Source organism: Passer montanus, unplaced genomic scaffold (assembly GCF_014805655.1).
Source record: "Passer montanus isolate IOZ18808 unplaced genomic scaffold, ASM1480565v1 scaffold1, whole genome shotgun sequence".
NCBI lineage: Eukaryota > Metazoa > Chordata > Aves > Passeriformes > Passeridae > Passer > Passer montanus.
Window position 1 is genome coordinate 855,638 of NW_024356504.1, and position 15,013 is coordinate 870,650.

Genomic DNA, 15,013 nt, shown 5'->3' on the forward strand with positions numbered 1-15,013 from the left:
TACTACACCCACTGCAGGTGATATCAGGTGCCTAGAATAAGGGAGATTCAGAACAAATTCAGTAAGAGATAATTCTTTATACAGTTTTACTGCTTTCATAGGTGCTTACATCGGAATAGATATGTTTATCCTGACAAACCTTAATTTCTTTTACCATATATTCTACAGAAAAAGGAAATTGTTTCCCAATACAACTATTCAATTCCTCACATCTACCAGAAACCTACCTCTGCAAGCAATGTATTACAGCCAAAATCCAATAAAGTAGATCAAAAAGCAACATAACAGTAAAAATTCATACTTACAAAAACCAAATCTAGAACTTGGATACAGGTTTTTGCCTCTTTTGAGCAGAGGGAAATGGAAGTGGCACACTGGCATAGCAGTATATACCTACACACATGTAAGACTGCCTTGGAAATTTACATCAGTATTTTTCAAAATGATGATTACATAAAATATACACCAAGAAAGGTGATTAAGTTTCCAGAAGTTTTATCTTATGAACTCCAGCGATTTTCTATTTGACTGGTGTAGAGAAGCCTGGCATGTCCTTGCCAAAGCTTTTTGAAGTTTCCTGAGAACACTGCATGTAGGGGATGTACTGGCTGCTGATCTACCTGGTCACACCAGCCTGCACAAACAGTGCTCCTGAACAGAACCTCGTTTTCCACTTCTTACAGGAACGCTGATATATAGGAAACCCACTATTTCAAGCTGTAAGAAAAGAGTTAAGCTTTACCAGATTATGCTATAAAGGCTCACTTGTAGAAAAACTGCTTTTACTCAAGTGTTAAAAATAAGAGGGAAATTGATTATCTCTGTGCTTCGGGTCATTGTTCTCACAGTCTACAAACTGGAGAGGCTGCTTTAACAGGAAAGTGAAAAGGTTGCTTTTGAGAGCAATTAAAACATGTCTGGCTCATCAGGGAATGCAGCCTGACAAGAAAGTTTCATGATGCCTGCTTTCCACACAATTCTGTCCTGCATTAGTTCTCTTACTTAGATTACTTCTTTCTTTTTACCTTTTCCTCTTAGCAGCCAGGAGGCCTTAGAGTTTCAGTACAAGAAGTCAATATTTCATTTTCTTCACAGACTACACCAAGCACCTCATCCTTCTACAACTAAGTTGTCTATCACAGCACCAGCATTTTTTCAATTATGCTTTTCCTTCCTATACTTCTAATGCTTACTTTTCTCTAAGAAATTCATTTTGTAACAATTATTGTCTTCGATTTCATGGTCAATGCATTAATTTCAGTGATCTCTTTCAGGACACTTCTTGAAGGCACATTACCCAGAAAGAATCCATTATGAACGGATTTATTTGGTGTACATTATGTGAGTTGCCTGGAAGCATGTAAAATTATGGCTCTAGCTGGAAGGGGCTCTCTTTGTTGTCAGCTTTGAAACAGGCATAACTGGAATCACAACATATACTTTGAAATCATTACGTGTTTATAATTTCGTACTGAGTAAAACTAAGTGTGCATTGCAGAAAATATAACAATTGCATCCTTCTAAAAGGAAGGATTTTTACTGCCACATGTCTGTTATACACATATTGAGCAAAAAACCTTGCTGCTTGCACAACATTTCAAGCCACAATTATATTATGGGTGATTTTGGTGGGTATGTTTGTGGTCTTTTTTTCTTTAAATTGCAAACTAGAATTCTGACAGTACATCTACAATAGTATATATGAAAATTGAAATATCATTTTAATATATTTATTACAGCTCACATAGATAAAACAGAAGGTAAATATTTCTTCTGCTTCTTTTACTGGCAATTCTTTTAGAAATATGTATGCATTTACATATCCACCTTCCAAAACCAGTATTTGGTGCAACAGAAAATGCCGTTCTTCTATTTTTCCCAATGCCTCAATAACTCAATTAAATACCTTATTTCTGCAACAAACAAGCAGTATTTATTACCATCTCCTTTTCGTGGTTTAGAAGGGCTGACTTCTTTTCCAAACTGGAAATCTGAATCCTCTAGGAGTCTGCTTTCTCCATGCATTTCCTCCTCTATCCCACTCTCAGATGAGTGGCCGCTCAATGTCCCTTCATTCCAGTTTTTATAGTTTTCCTCAAAGTTTTCTCTTCTGTGCTCCCGATTTCTTCTGCCCAGAGTTGATTCCAGCTCTGCACCTCCATCTGTGCTTGTTCCATTACAGGCTTTAGGCTGAGGAAAATGCTGTGTTACAAATCCCACAAACTTCTTTCCTCTTTTAGCAGCTTCATTAACCTGCAACACAACATAAACTTAGCTGCAAAGTCATTTTAGAATTGCATGGACCTTTTTCTTCTTTAAAACTTGTATATACATGAACCACTTTACTAAACTGCTGAGGACATAAAGGCCTAGCACTGTATTACAGAAGGGTGACTTGTCTTTGATGCTGCCCCTACTACAAAGTAAATGGAAGTTTTCCAGCTTGTCTTTGGAGTCAGGCCAAGAAAGGTGGCCAACACTGGTACTGACCTCAGAGTACACAAAATCCTTCATTTAGAACAAACCCAAAGTATTTTATTTACTGTGTTGTATTGATAAGCAGTACGGTAGAGCTATAAATTGTATTTCTCTAAATATGTGATGCCAGTCATACTAAAAATACTTCTGTAGTATTGGAGGTCAGTATCTCTCTCATGAGTCATGAGTCATTACCCCCTGGTTCCCTTGGAGTTACTCAGCTTTGTTATTACTGAGGATAGTGGAGGAGCAGAGAGAGGAGGGAGCTAAAAGCAAATGAAGAGCCTCTTATTTCAGCCAGGGGTGTCTTCCCTGCACTGGAGTCTCAATACACAACTGTGACATGTGTGCCACCTGTGGGATGTGTGTTCTTGGAGGTGGTTTTCTACCTCTGTTAAGCAGTGCTGCCATTGAGGAAGTTGACCCCACTGACACCTTGTACTACAAGCTCCCCTGTGAAGTAAAATCCTCACAGGTCAATACAGGAGCTTCAGCTCACAAAGAAGACATCACATGGGAAGTACTGGATTAAGTGAGGGCAGAGGGGGAAGGACCTTTATTCAGTTTACTCATATAAGCTATTAATCCCCAAAGTGAATAAAAAACCAAACAACTGATGGTACTGCAATCCCTTTTTAGTACCATGATAGTGACACTCTCATCTATCTACTGCCATTATTTATGTACAGCAATGATACAATATGCCAACCACTTGGGTTATATATACAGAGCTGCTGCTTCAAGGACAGCCAAAATGGTTTTAAAATTAACAAGCCACAGAGAGAAAAACAGACAATACCATAATCTTTTTGCTGAAACACCACAAAATCTTTTTGTTTCATTTCTTAAAAGAGTACTAAGATTTGTCTGGATTATAATGGCTCTGTGTTTTTAAAACAGAGCATTTTAAAATCAAATTATTCTCACATACTACTTCTGTAACAGATATGCTTCCAAGACTCCATCACTGCTCATTTCAAGTGTGTTTTTCCTTCTAATCTCTGTCTGCTACACTACACCACCAACCTGGAATAGGTATATATATATATGTATATTATAAATGCATAATGTAATCACCCTTTAAATTTGAAACACCTGACAAAGTCAAAACAAGCCATTAATAACATATAAACAATTCTTGAAATTTCAAAGATCATTAAAGATCTCCAATATGCTTTTCCTTCAACTACCCTCCTTGGCAGCTAATGTGAAAGATATCACTAACTCTTGTAATAACAATAGCTTCCTGTTTCAGCATGTCTTCAATTTTGCAAAGGAAGTTAAACACAAAAAGAACTAGAACTGTAACTTGCATTCCAGTAGAAGTTTTCTGTAGCTATATAATGTTTTCAAAAGCTGTGCTAAGTAAATATTTACTACAGTTGCTATACATGTTGTATTTTTTGTTAAAGAATGAAAAGAACATTTCTTCTTAGGTACTTAACTCAGGAAAAAAGTTCACATATCATGTAAGTATTTTATAAAGAGAGACCAAGCTTGAGCCTGACTTTCCTTTCAGTGAAGACTTCCAAAGCTTTACAGGGAAACTTTGTCCTACATTACAAACGTAACTCTTTTCTCACTTTGAGAAAAGTTTCGTAGCTTCTATAAAATAAACACAAAACTAAAACCACAACCACTAAATATAACTTACATGTATGATATAAACAAAAATCTGAAGAGAAGCTGGAAAAAACCTCCCTTACCTTTTCTAGCAGTTCTTTCACTACTTCATTTGTCAGTGTTTCATATGTTAAAGGGCATTCCTCAATCACCAGCCTGGGGTGTCTTTGTCCTCTGGGTGCTGTGTGCTTCTGGCTAGAACACAGAAAGAAAGCAGTCTTTGTCAGGAGTTTGCTGCCAACTTGAGCAAATGCTTGCATATAGAATTCTTTTCTTTTGGGATAGTTATGAATGAAATCCTGACAATGCTTCTTCATACTAGTTAGAACTCAATAGGTTTTGGTATTTTGTTGCTTCTTACACAAAGTGACAGGTACTGTGTGTTTCAATGCCAGGATAAGAATATTAATATTTAATAGGAATTTCATCTGAACACCATGCAGAGAGAGATTTTGGAAATTAAACTTTACTGACAAACAGCTCTGCATTCATAAGAAATAAATGCAAAACACACAAATTTAAACCATAAATTGAGTAAGCGCAAAGCAGGTTCAGTTTTGTAGAAAAGATACTATGAATAGAAATGGTCCTATTACCCTTCTAATATTCTGCTGCTTAGTTTTTGTAACTAAAGCAGAGCTGCAGCTGTTAAATGAAACAGTATAGGCAAATACTACGAATACAATAGAAAGACACTTTCTAAGGGTTAAATAATGTTTAAATCTCCCATATTGAAGCTGACAAACTCTAACTTCCATTTAAAGTTACAGAATAGTACTCATGTTTCTTCTAAAGCCAGCTGTGTCATTAGTCAGACAATATTTAGTGTATGCCAATAATATAACTGGATTTTATTTGATGCTTTTCTGTATAATAATTTCATTTAGAAAAGAACATCAATTAGACATATTCAAATATAAAAGCTAACTTTCCAAACAATAGTTGGAAAAAGTGTATTTGCCCAAAGCAAAACCAGCCTTGGTACACATGGCACCTGGGAAGGAAACTGGAACCTATGCCAGTTTCACAGGAAGGCTACAGAATCTTAATATTTACCCATTCAAGGGCCTAAAAGTTCAAACAACAACTTCCAAAGGATGTCACATCTACAGAGATAAGGCAAAGTGTGGGAGCTGTGTGCTGGCAGTGTCAGCTCTTGGAAGCCCCAGCTCCAGGGCAAGCATTTTGTTTTCTTACTCAACCTTTTGCCCACAGGAACAGCATTCACCTTGCTTGCAGATGAATTCATAAAGGTTAAGTTGCATGAACAGCAAATAATGCTGACAATGCTTGTTTAATCAAGGGGTTTGAGAATTTCTCTCAAATGAATGTTTTACTGGAGTGGCAGCAAGGCAGCTTCCAATTCACACCATCCCAGTCCTCAAAGACAAGAACCTTTGTGCATCACATAAGGACTCGGGAGAGAAGGGGAAGCTTCACAGCTTTTATCGCTGTAAGAAATCCACTTCCTGGTTATTTGAAATAAAAACAAGAGGTTATTTTCTTTGCATTCAAAGGAACTAATGAATGGTAACATTGCTTTGTATGTGTTCTTTAGGATCACATGGTGATTTTAATTTAGTAAATACAGGAGTAATAAACAAGACCATGGATCTGGAACATAACCCAGCCCTTGCTCTCTCTGTGTCAAAGCTTTTGCTATGTCCTCTGATCTAGAACGATGATTTCCTTCTTAATAAGGAAAAACCCCAAACTATCCCTGACATATTAATTCACAAACGATGTCATTTTCCTCTGGGAAGGACAAAGTTTTGAAAACCAAGAAAAAGCAAGCATGAGACAGTTTAAAGCAGCTTATTACTCTCCTAGTATTTTGGTTAATCTAATCTAATTTTATTTGCTGCAAGTTCTAAAACAGATGTTATTACACTTTGGATTTTTGTTAGGATATTTACTAACACAAAGGAAACATTAGGTTACTGTGTGCTTAGCACTAATTAAAGACCTTACTAACTGGCTAATCTGAGGTGCTCATTTCAAATGAATAAATTATGAATGCTGAGCAGCCCATTTACAAATGGCTTCAGTAAAGGATCAGTGTATTCAAGTGATTTCACTGTTACCTTAGCTTTAATCGTGAGAGCACCACTCGATACATGTGGCTGGCAGGGAAACTCCTCCTCCGTCCCACTGGCAGCATTATGGGATGCACAGCTCCTACAACATAGCCTTTGCTGTAATATTCTTCCACCCGAGATGCTATATCCAGCACAGAACTGATCTTGATAACTTCTGGATTTGAAGAAGCTGAAAAGCATTGAAAGCAGAAGAGAAGCACACGATACTGTGTAGTCTATAAACATTTTGGGTGAGTTCCTTTTATGTAGATCCCACAAAACCTGTCCCCAGGCATTTATTAAAACCTACAGTTCTATTTACACAAGAAAAAGCAGATTCATGGATGATTCAACACTATTCAACTACTTCAAGTACCTATTTTTGCAACTTAACACGATCTATTTTTAACATACTTGGCAAAATATTCTGTTTGATCAAGGTCTGCCAAGCTGATTTAAAAGCTGTGCTAACATCTAAACACATACTAGAGCTGAACTTAACAAAGCAACTATTTTGTCTAGACAAAGCCTTAAACATACTAATGCAGTAGTCCTCAGCTCTAGTTTTCAGGTAAATTCCCACATAACAGATTTAAGCCTATGACAATTGATTTGTTTCCATTATTTTTTTCCCTTAGAAGTGATCTGAGGAGTATCAGTTGACATTTTGACAGTCCCAGTTCCTTTTTTCAACAGACTTACACAACACCTAAATAAGTCACTGATTTCTAAGGAGGGTCCCTCTCAGCATGTGCAGGCATTTTGCATCAATAGACAGCACCTGGATAAAACATTATTGTTAGGGAAAACTACAGAGATAAAGGGAAAACTTCTTGGAGAACCTTTTTTAAATGATCCACAGCTTTTGCAAAGAGAAAAGGAAGATTCCACACTGGTAACAGATACATATTCTGCTACAGTCAGTCTGATGTGTCAGTAATTCCTGTTTCTCTCAAGTACAGCTGGAACTCTAGATGCTCTCAGAAAGCAGGAAATCAATACTCACACACAAATAGCAGCAGAAGAGTCATTATGCCAGCACAGATTTGCCAAAGCTTTCATCCTTTGCGCTTAGGAACTCTGATAACAAAACAGCCTGCCTGGAAATCTGCTGCTCTATTGCTGACCCCTGCTCCAAGCACCCTCCTTGACTGGATCCTGATGGATCCCTCTCTGCAGGACCTTCTGTGCACTAAGACCAGTGCCCATCTGCATTAAAGGATGCCTCAGTCAAAACTAAGTGACCTTGCAACACTTTTTCCAAGATACAAATAACTGTAATGTGCTGCCCTAAACATTCCCTTTCAAAGCATGCAACTGAAAAGAATTAAATACACTAACTCTTCTTTGATTCTGTAATTTAAAAATGTATAAAATAAAAAATAAAGTAAATGCAATACCACAAATCTTTCATCACTTTGCTGAGTTAATTTCTTGTCCCTACCTTCTCTTGTCTCTCTGCATTATAGTGCAGGTCAGCAATTAGCAAGCAATTTAAGGACCTAAGACACAGAAGTCACTAAGTTTGTCTATCCTGCTGTTTTAAACTATCATAAGTCAGAGATATGACTCCTTAGTTTGCATAAATATTTTATTCTAATACACTGAATTAGAACTCTGCTGATTCACAAGTAGTGTTCTGTAAAGCCACTGTACTGCATTCCCACTATAAAATGTGGATAATATTGACATACTTACAGTTACTGAGGGCTTTAAAAAAAGACCACAAAAAATGCCACAAACTATCAGAAACTAGTACTTTACAACACTCAAATGCTTTTTAACACTACTTTCTACTAATGGGAAAAAGAATGGTGGCCTACTCTGCTTGTAACTGCAAGAGCCTTAACAGAAAAGCCATGAAGAAGAACCAGAATGATTTATACCATGGGAAACACACACTACCAAAAATTATCACCAACATTCATATCAATGGTTCATTGCTGATAACCAGCAAATTCAAGCTATTAAACTGAACTGTCAGTCATTCTCAGTCACAAGGACAGGGCTGTTGCACTTTTCCTTTAAGCAGACAGTGTATCACAACTTCCCTTTTGTAAACAGATGATATTTTGTCATTAGCAATACCCCCATGCCATGATACCACTCATTGTAAGTCCAGGACCCACATGTATTGAGAAATAACTGCTCCATAGCCACAGACCAAAAAAGCAGGAATGATGCAATATGATCATAATTTCCCTGATTTTATAAATGTCTTAAACCCTTTTTCATAAAAAAAGTTTCCTTCCTGACAGCTGCTCTCAACAGGTAGCCAAAACACTGTAGCAATAACAACTCCAGCTAACTTTCCAGCTGCATAGTAAGCCTCAGATGCAGGACACTGAAGATGATGACAAAGCAGCTATTTCATACATACTCATACTGGTATTCAGAGTGACAAGAACTTGACAGCATGTCATCTTAGCAGGCTGCATCAATATTTCCTCTTTTCCCTAACAGAAGGATAGTGGATAATGCAAAAGCATTCTGTATAGTAGAAATTCATAAACTATCCCTACTTTCTGGTTAAACTGACTTCAAAAATAGCAGCTGTTTGTGTGATTGGGGTATGCTTAATGACTGAGATCTTGGAATTTACAGTCACTGACTAGCATTTAAAATTACACTTCAGAGCCCACTGCTCCCTCTTCTTTGTACTATTCCAGTCCACTAAAAGAAAAGATTGGCTGTGATTTTTTTGTTTGGGATTCCCCTGATGCCCTTCATCCTCCATGGAACTCAAAGCTAATTTTTACAGTAGGGATGGGAGCATTTTGGGGACCAGGAAGGGAGAAGCCAAGGTTCAGTGCACAGCTAATATCTAGTTAAGATGCACAGGGACTCCAGCCAGCAAATTCAGACTACAGCATGGTTGACCTAATCTGCATCATGGCCTGGGAGAAAAGATCAGGGACTGCTGAAAGTTTCCCCAGCAGGCTCATTTTGACTTCATATTGCATGTACCTGATAAAGCATAGAATAAGGCATATTGAATTGAAATTACACACTTATGCTTGCTATACTTTTATCTTGATACAGGACATGGTTTGCTGTAAGATCTCAAAATGTTATTAAGTACAAATTTTCTGTTTTACTTGATGCAAGATCCAGTGGCAAGAAATCACCTAGGCACACAGAAATCTCCTATGCAGAGGAAGACTTTGTTCTGGAAGTAGGCAAAGCAGAATGAGTGCCATAAATACACGGCTTGACAGCAGAGCAAAAACTTTGGCCTGAAGTGATAAAGGGCTCTCACTCAGCTTAGTTAAGCCAAAGGACATTCAAATAGCAACAAGTACAGGAGCAAGCTGACTGAAGGAAAAAGGAAAAAAAACTCAGTATGTTCTCCACAGTACTTGAGCCAATCCACACATTTCAGAAACACTCAGAATTGAAAAATGCCTCCAAAACAGTAGATATATGCACCATGTTCTTTTTCTGTATTCACCTTAGCTCTAAAAATAGAGACTTCAAAAAAAATTTAAGGTTATATACACATATCTAGAACCATTCAACAGAAAGGACAGTAGATATATGCCTCCACCTTCTTTTTCTGTATTCATCTTAGCTCTAAAAATAGAGACTTCAAAAAAATTTAAGGTTATATACACATATCTAGAACCATTCAACAGAAAGATACCTTTTTTTACAAATCTCCTCACTTCCAGTAAGAAACCTAAAAAAGAGTGAGGTAACTCTGAAACTGATCTCAGCTATTTAATATTCATAATTTCACTGAAGCAAATCAAAACAACAGAAAAATTAATCTTTACTGCTGTACTCCTAGGTTATTAAAACAGAGATACACCTTTAATTGCACTTGGTTGATGGGCTATTACTTCAAAGGTCACAACCACCTTTAAAACAAATAATTAATAAAACACTATTAGAAACTGTAACTTGAAAACACAGCAAAACTATCTGGAACGGATGCTATTTAACAACACTGAATGCTCTTCAGTTTCCAAAAAATTTATCCTTCATATATCAGTAGACAATACGATTCAGTAGTATGTATTAGGCAGCCTAGCTTTATTTCCAATATCTTACCACAACTTATTTGACAGTTTTGTTTCTTCAAAAGGAAAAAAAAACAGTGAGAAACTTTTTGTGTAAATAAACAGAACAAAGTTAGATTTCTAGTACTATAAAACCTAGCAGAATATATCTTCTATTAGTACATCACAGCTTTTTAATGGAAAGACTCTTGTATTTTAAATAAAAATATTACAACACTTAAAAATAATCAAAAGCCAAGTTTTGTTTATGAAAAAGTACTTGTAATTGCAGTAAGACCTGCACTTACACTGTTTCCCTTTATCCAACCCTTCTAGTAACAGCATTTACTCCATTATTAAGCATTAGCAGTAGATTGGGTTGTTAGAAAATGCAAGTTACTATGAAGTGACTGTAAAACTGAGCTGTCTGTGCTCTGAGGGCAGCCATCTGGGCTTGTTTATATTTTCAACTTTGTGGAACAGGGAGTTGCTCTGTTAGAGATGGGACACCCTCGGGAAGGAAGTATCCCACAGAGCACTGTCTGCCTCCAGCTATGCATACAGATTTTGTTTCATTTCAGTCACAATTTCAAAAGACTATTCAACAACTACAAGTAAAGCGTTTGGGAAAAAAAGTAAGACAAAACTCAGACTCTTGTAACAGAAACTTCTACCAAGAGACTGCGGTGGGCAAAAGAGGGGAAGTTACTCCTGATACACAACTAAGAAACAGACTTACTTCTGCATAAAGTAACAAGGACAATGACAGCCTGTTTTCGGAAGTTGAGTGCATTTAAAAAATTGTTATTCAATTAAGGCTCAGGCACAGTGTATTTTCTGAACCGTCACACTGAATTCAGACAACCATTATTCAAAGCGAGTACGGATGGCAGTATCTGACTCACAGGAAACTAGGGAAAAATCTCTTAACAGTTTCTAGCCAGCTTCTTTAACGAGGACAGTTGTATAATTTGGAGGGTTTGGTTGTTAAAAATACTTCAGCAGTTTCCATTGTAATTTTATACAAGTAAGAACCTTCGTCATGATTTGTGTTTCAAAATAAAAGTCTTACATTTTGGCTAGCTTCGATAAAAGTGCCTAAGATTTACTGTAAGTCAAACAAGACAAAACTAAGTTAACTCCTGTTCCTTCTTATTTCAAAATAGTAAAGATACAGCATAAATAAATACCTTCTAAGGTAAAATCCAGCAATACATATTCATACGCAGAATCCGTCTTTGTTTCAACTTGTGGCCTCTTGAGTGTAGAAAAGATTTTTCCAGGGCTGCTATCATCTGGGTCTTCCAGCTTTCTCAGTCCGCACCCCATGGCAAGATCTGCAAATGATTAAGTCGCAGGAAAAGGTGGGGGGAGCAGCAAGATCTCTCGCTCTTACTACAGGGAAAAAAAAGGAACCAAATAATTCCCCTTGATTTTTTTTCCTATTAGCTGTAAATCCAAACAGAGAAAAAGTCCAGCTCCCAGACCGAAAAGCAAAGGTACTTTCCATTCATTTTTAATGTAGAAGCAGTAAGCTCGTGGTGATTTCAAGCCACAAACTTGGTTAAGGGTAGGCTTGATTTCGCAGCAACATTAGAGCTGCTCCCAACTAGCAGAGATTTTCCATGCCACGTCAATTTACAGCCAGCCCCTATCAGTGCTCTCTTGCAGAGGACACCAATAGTGCTTTGTTTGTCCTTCTAGACTGACTGGGTGAGGGGGGGCGAGGGGGGAAGAAGAACTGAAAAAGAAAGTTAGAGAGAAACTTGTCTGTCATTACTTACCTCCAGAAGTTCCCAACTGCAGTAGAAAGTCAGACAGGAAAAAAGCAAGTTAGTCAGAATGAAAGAATGAGAAAAGAGCCTCAACATGGTTGGAGATGAAAATCACTTCCAGAAAGGAAGTCAGCTTCAAGAGGAAATTGCTTCTGGCATCTCAAAGGGTAGAAAGGCAAATGAAAAGCTGTTTAGTCCTTATTTTAGATTTCAGAGTTGGCTCCTATTTCCTTTCTACAGGGACTTTGTTACAGAGAGAAAAAAAAAAAAAAACAACAAAACAACATGAACATAGTGTAACAGTGTAAAAATATGTAGTAATTTCTTGTCCAGAAAAAGCAATAAGAATCTTTAGCATAAAAATTAACTTATGTAACTGGCTTTGAAGAAGACCAAAAATAATTACACTGAAAAATTCGTCATTTCAAATGGGAAAGTCTCTGTCAACACTACATACAAAAAAATGACAAAACTTTGTTTTCCATTACTCCTGGTATAAAACAAACAGAATCCTTTTCTCCTCTGTTAAACTCACCTTAGCTGGTGCAGCCACAGACTTTCAACATCGTAAAAAGTTTTCGAAATAAACTTTTCTTTAGGTTCTCAAAACTCAGTATAATTTTAAGGGCTCTCATTACTCTTCCATTAACTATTGCAAGCCACTTGTAACTGCATTATACCTGATGCAGACCACAAGAACGCATAGGGAGAAAAAAAAGAACGCTGAGTGATTTTCTGTGGCTCTGCTGTTCCCAGAATGAACTGTTAGAAATTTGCCTTTTTATTTTTAAGCACCTAAAGAAATTCAGAGTCTTCTAGAGAAAACTGAAGATTCATAACACCATTGCAGATTATATGAATGGCACATTTAAATTCAAAAGGCTTTTCTCCTTTTTTCATTGAAATATATATACCTTATTAAATATGCTAATATTTTCTATTAAAAATAACTCCAAGTTAGACATTAACTATTTGTGGGTTTCTGTACTACTGCAAGCAAAGTGATCTAACTTTAAACTTAAGTAGTTTAGCAAGAATAATAAATTTAGAGACTACAACCTTTTGAAACATACCTTATAGATTATAGTCACTTAATTCTAGAAAAAAAATTAAAATCACTTCATAAAGAGCCTGGAACTGAAACTGTAATTATTGCAGTCTTTAAAACAGGCTCCCAGGTGCTGAAACAGAAAGGAAATCCTCAAGCATTGTCTTCTCGATTAAAACCTAGGAAAACATATCAAATATGCAGAATTCTTCATCTTCTTGAGAGTCTTCTCACACAGAAATTGTTCCCAAACATGACTTGTTTTTCAGTAAAGGCCATCCCTGAACTGTTGCCATATCAGCCATACATGTAGAGTCCACTCAGCCTTGAGAATCCAGCTTACTTGGCTTAAAATAGCTACATTTTTAATGAGGCCATTTTGAATGTGTATTTTGAACTCTTCATGACAAGGCTTACACAATATTACAACCCCCTCACCAAGATAGGATTTTCCATAATATAAACAAACTCTTACAACACCAGGGAGAATCACAGTTACAGATAAAAGCAATGGTCTATATTCTGTGCAATCCTAGATAAGTATAAATAGTTATAAGCTTCCAAGCTGGAAGTCAGTCAACAGTTGTCATAGCAGACTTGACTCAAGTCACTAATAAAACCAAAGGTTGCACACACCAAAATACAGAAACCAAAACAAAATCAGCAAGAATGAGCAGCATCCCCCACTGGAGTTTAAAACTGCATCAAAACACTTGAATGACTCAGGAGAGACACAGGATCACAAGATTCTTAAGATTCAAGAGCTGCAATTTCCTGTTACCAAGTGGATACAAACTACAAAACAATCTACTTCCACTGACCCAAAATGCAAAGGCTCTGGGAACGGGTATCAGAAGAGAGCAAATCCCTACAACTACCCTGTGATTCACCAGCATGTTGTATTTACAGCATCCCTCTGAAAGGGCTTGGGACTCCTTCACTGAAGCAGGATATAATTTTTAGACTCTAAAGAAGGCAAAGACAGCCAGACAAAGGACCAATGAGCCCAAAGGAACTTTGTCTCCATGGAAGGCTTCCAGATCCCCGAAAGTTTTTGTTTGGATTAAACAGAAAAATGATACCAAGACAGCAAGAGAAGCACACCAATAGGGATGTGTGTCCCATGCTGGATTACTGGCTGGCCACTGGCAACACAGGATGAGAAGCAGCAGCAGCAGCTCTGCACAGCAGCTCTGACCAGACTGGGAGACAAACAAGCCTTGCTGTCTACCCACACCTCAGGGCTGTTCCTCCCTTGGCTCGTGATCTGCTTTGTTCCCTCTTGTCTGGGGGAGGTTTGAAAGCTTTTATGTGGGAGGCATTTTTGTTTCTTGTTACCTTACTAGGCTTATTGAACAAAAAGACACCACCCCATGCTTGAAACTGCAGTTTGGAAATAGATGTCCCCTGTTCCTGACTCTGTGCTAAGCTGCAATCACTGTGACAGCCAGGGCAGGCTCTGTCTATGGCCTTGGTGCCAAACGAGTGGCACTGGCATCCCTTTTTGATGAAATCTCTCTTGCTAGAATTGTTAAGACAACCTTTCTTGAGGTTTGGAACATCTGTGACAAACCCATCTCAACACAAAGCCTATTTACAGGAATAAAGTTATTTACTTCTCCAAAACCCAATATGATCTGCAGAAGCTATTTAATAATGCAGTTTAAACGTTTCCTCCCCCATTACCTTCGGAGATCAAGAATGGGAGATGATATCTGATCACAGCTTCCTCTTGACTAAAACAATGAAATGTAAGGAAAATTATTAAAACAATGCAAGTACACAAAAGATGTTTCTTGTCTGTATGAACAATATCTAAACTGAAATTCAGGGAAGATCCTAAATTACTGAATCTGCAGTTCAGTCAGCTATACCAGCATACCAAATGTTATCCTAGACACAACTCTCTCTCTTTCTGGTTCCGACACTGGCTAGTGAGTCAAAAGCGACAGGAATCATATTGCTTTAATGCTACACTAACTTCAAAAATAAACAAAACCTGCAGTATTG

The 15,013-nt window shown here is 37.3% G+C and overlaps 1 protein-coding gene across 2 annotated transcripts in view; it reads right to left on the reverse strand.

Annotated features, from left to right (window-relative positions):
- Nucleotides 1-12,096, reverse strand: part of RFTN2 (raftlin family member 2) — a 30,554-nt gene extending 18,458 nt beyond the window's left edge. Inside the window, exons 1-5 of one of the 2 annotated variants that reach the window (XM_039714100.1) lie at nt 11,965-12,096; nt 11,371-11,517; nt 6,186-6,369; nt 4,185-4,296; nt 1,941-2,253 (exon numbers count right to left, since the gene is read on the reverse strand). In XM_039714100.1, the coding sequence (XP_039570034.1) occupies nt 1,941-2,253; nt 4,185-4,296; nt 6,186-6,369; nt 11,371-11,509 (748 nt within the window). In that variant the 5' untranslated portion in view covers nt 11,510-11,517; nt 11,965-12,096. Of the gene's footprint in view, nt 1-1,940; nt 2,254-4,184; nt 4,297-6,185; nt 6,370-11,370; nt 11,576-11,964 lie in introns of both variants that reach the window. The other variant, XM_039714014.1, reaches the window with a different exon arrangement.
- Between the last annotated feature and the right edge of the window lie 2,917 nt (nt 12,097-15,013).